The sequence below is a fragment of the Manihot esculenta genome, chromosome 15, assembly GCF_001659605.2.
Source record: "Manihot esculenta cultivar AM560-2 chromosome 15, M.esculenta_v8, whole genome shotgun sequence".
NCBI lineage: Eukaryota > Viridiplantae > Streptophyta > Magnoliopsida > Malpighiales > Euphorbiaceae > Manihot > Manihot esculenta.
Window position 1 is genome coordinate 32,311,022 of NC_035175.2, and position 3,681 is coordinate 32,314,702.

Consider the following 3,681-nt stretch of genomic DNA (forward strand, 5'->3'; position numbering starts at 1 on the left):
ATTTTTTCCAATACGTTTTTCTCTATGAGATGGAGTCAAACAAGGTTTGAAGTTGACATCCATATACACGTATGATATGTTTGTCATCATAGTTGCCTCCATTAAGAAAATGCAATAGCATGGACTTTAGTATGCGTCGTATACTATTGTATCATTGATATGGACTCGCTGTTTATAAACAGTGGACAGCTTGTGAGTTGATAGATCCATAGTTGGTGTAAATCTAATGGGAACCCTTGAGGTAACCATCTATGTATCAAGCTGTGGTGTGTGTTTCTTCTTTCTATCTTTTCTCTTCAACTTGTTTACAAAACTATGGCGGACTCCAATTCGTATACAATCCATGATGAGATCACAAGGAATACAAGGCCCTGCTTACAAATTCTACTATGGAAACACCAGAGAGATCATCAATATGGCCACTAATGACTTCAGTAATCCCAAGAAAATATCTCATCAGAATGTTTTCCCCACTGTGGTTCCACATATTTATTCATGGGTCAATCTCTATGGTAAACAATATTAATCATAGAATCCATTACTTGCTTGATCAACTACTTCTCTCTCTCTCTCTCTCTCTCTGAATCAAATCAAACCGTTTTAGGTATGAGTTACCTGAGTTGGCATGGTCCTGAAGCTCACCTGGTGATCACAGAACCAAACCTGGTTAAAGAGATATTCAACAATAAAGATGGAGCATTTCCTAAACCAGAAGCTGAAGAGTATGTTAAGAAGCTTTTAGGAGATGGAATCGTAACAACCAGAGGAGAGAAATGGTTCAACCTTCGTAAAATATCTAATCATGCTTTCCATGCAGACTGCTTGAAGGTTTACTAGCTTTTTCTTGTTAAAAAAGTTTATATTTTTCATTTTTCCTTTTGAAATTCTGGTTTATGGGTTTTTTTTTTTTTTTCTTTTGTAGGGAATGATTTCAGCGATGATTGCAAGTGTGGAAATGATGCTAGGAAGATGGAAAAGAGGTGGTGATAAGGAGATTGATGCTTTCCAAGAATTCAAGCTTTTAACATCAGAAATAATTTCCAGGACAGCTTTTGGAAGCAGCTACTTGGAAGGACAACACATATTTGATATGCTAATGAGTATTGCTGTCATCATAAATAGAAACAAGTATAAAATCAGAATTCCTGGAATTAGGTACACACTCTTTCTCTCTCTTCAATCTTTTGTAATAATCTACCCCAGGATTACTTTTCCTGACAGTGATTTCGTCTTCTTGTTGTTGCAGCAACCTTGTGAGATCAGCAGATGATGTTGAATCAGAAAAGCTGGAAAATGGGATAAGAGATTCCATCATAAATATGACGAAGAGAAGAGAGGAAGCAGCAAAATCATCAGACGGGTATGGAAGTGATTTTCTTGGATTACTTTTGAAGGCACATCATGAAGATAATTCTGACAGCAGAATATCAGTTGAAGACCTGATTGATGAGTGCAAAACCTTTTACGTTGCTGGACATGAAACGACTTCAAGCTCGCTCACCTGGACTCTTCTTCTTCTAGCCATGCACACAGATTGGCAAGATAAAGCTAGAAATGAAGTCATTGAATTATTTGGTCTGCAAAATCCAACCCCAGATGATCTCCCAAGATTGAAGATAGTAAGCTTCCAATGCTTTCCCAATAATCAAATTCTTAAACCCTTTTCATTTCAAGATTCAATTTTGTCTCTTTATGTAGATGCACATGATTATCAATGAAGCTCTGCGGCTATATCCTCCAGTTGTTAATATCCCAAGGCAAGTCAAAAGGCAAGTCAGATTGGGGAAGCTAATGCTTCCTGAAAATATGATAATAGAAATTCCAGTTCTTGCAGTTCATCACAATCCTCAAATATGGGGAGAAGATGTTCATGTTTTCAAGCCAGAGAGATTTGCAGAAGGTGTGGCTAAAGCAACAAATAACAATATCGGTGCCTATCTTCCATTTGGGTTGGGACCCAGAGGTTGTGTGGGGTCCAACTTTGCAGTTACAGAGACAAAGATTGCGCTGTCAATGATTCTGCAGCATTATGAGCTTAGGCTTTCACCAACTTATGTTCACTTACCTGTTCCCCTTCTCACTATGTGTCCACAATATGGACTACAAATCATGCTCCAGCCATTACACCGTGGGTGAGAATAGCATGTACTTGTCACCAATAAGTCCTTGATGTCCTGTCTGAGAAGATTGTTGGGTTGGGTATGCCAAAGTGAAAATTGATCCATCAAGCTAGTACTAGTATTTCTCAAATTAATATCAAACCATATAATTTAATTTTGTTGTACTGCAGATGGGTAAGTTAAACGAGTTTGGGTAGCGGGTTGAATACGAATATGCAAGTATAATTTTTCAAAAACAGTACTCCCAAATTTAGATAGATCGTGGAACTACGGAACCTTAACTCATCTAAAATCGTGGAACTACAGAACCTTAGCTCAAACACTAGTATATATGTTAGAGAGGAAGTTTTTGAAAGTATAGTGATAATTTTTTAAGCTAATATTCGTGGTTATGAAAACACGTTTTTTAAGTAAGGTAAGGTATTTGAAGGAATAAAAATTTAAACAAAATCTTACTTTTCCAATCCTGCATAAAAATTTGAATAATCTATATTCCATTATCTTATTTTATTTTATAAAGGCCAATTAATTTTAAAAAGTTAAATTTTTATGCTTTTTAATAATTTTATTTAAACGTTTCAATTAGCAATTTAGTTTAAAATTGAAATGTTTTGTATAAATTTTATACTAATTTAAAATAAAATCAATGGAGTGTATTTTTAGTGTATTATTAAATATGATCACATTTTGTTGAGTTTCTATCGGATTCAATGCCGCAGAACAAATATAAAAAATAAAATTTTTTATCAATATGGATCACATTTAAACGACGAGAGCAATAATATTTACAGAAAAAATAAATACCTTTTATTTTTCTTATAGCATTTTAGTTGAATTGTCGCAAAATTGAAAAATTTTAAAACCGTTCTAAGAGATCGAGAAGGGGAGAGATTTTAAGTGCTAATTCTCTACCTTTCCTATAAATTCTAAAAACTCTCAAGAGGGTTTATACTCGCCCTCACACATGTTCTCATAATATACCCTTTTATACTAAAATTTTATGGTTTTAGTATAATAGTCTTTATTTATTTAATTAATTAATTAATTAAATAAATTACAATTATAGTTCAGATCTTTAATAAACAGGCCATATAATAATTTTAATTAAATTTATACTTAATCAATTAGATCAAAATTATAATTTTTTTAAATTATAATTTTATTCCAATATCAATTTATATGCAATCAAATTCTATTTGATTTAACTTCTCGTTTTATTTTCTCATATAATTCTTTATTATGTGTGAGCTATTAGATTTTAAATATATTGACAACAAATATAAATAATGTACTTTCTATAATATATTTACACTAAAAAATAAATAATGACACTTATATAATATATTTAAATATTTAAAATAAATGAAAAATAATATACATTGACAGATTATCTATAAAACATATTACTAGTATATTTAACACATAAATAAAAGATAATTGATATTAAAAATGAAATATTTATATATTTTGAAAATTTTATTCACCTTCTGATTTTGATAATTTATTCTAAAATTAAAATTTTGTACAAATATTATTCAAAATTTAAATTATAAGGGAATGT

The 3,681-nt window shown here is 31.5% G+C and overlaps 1 protein-coding gene across 1 annotated transcript; it reads left to right on the forward strand.

Moving 5' to 3' along the window:
- The first annotated feature begins 214 nt into the window (after positions 1-214).
- Positions 215-2,256, forward strand: LOC110607299 (cytochrome P450 CYP749A22). The gene is made up of 5 exons (XM_021746385.2): positions 215-512; positions 605-828; positions 923-1,155; positions 1,247-1,619; positions 1,699-2,256. Exons 1-5 carry the CDS (start codon positions 227-229, stop codon positions 2,134-2,136), a joined length of 1,554 nt encoding a protein of 517 aa, XP_021602077.1. The 5' UTR covers positions 215-226; the 3' UTR covers positions 2,137-2,256.
- Positions 2,257-3,681: the final 1,425 nt, after the last annotated feature.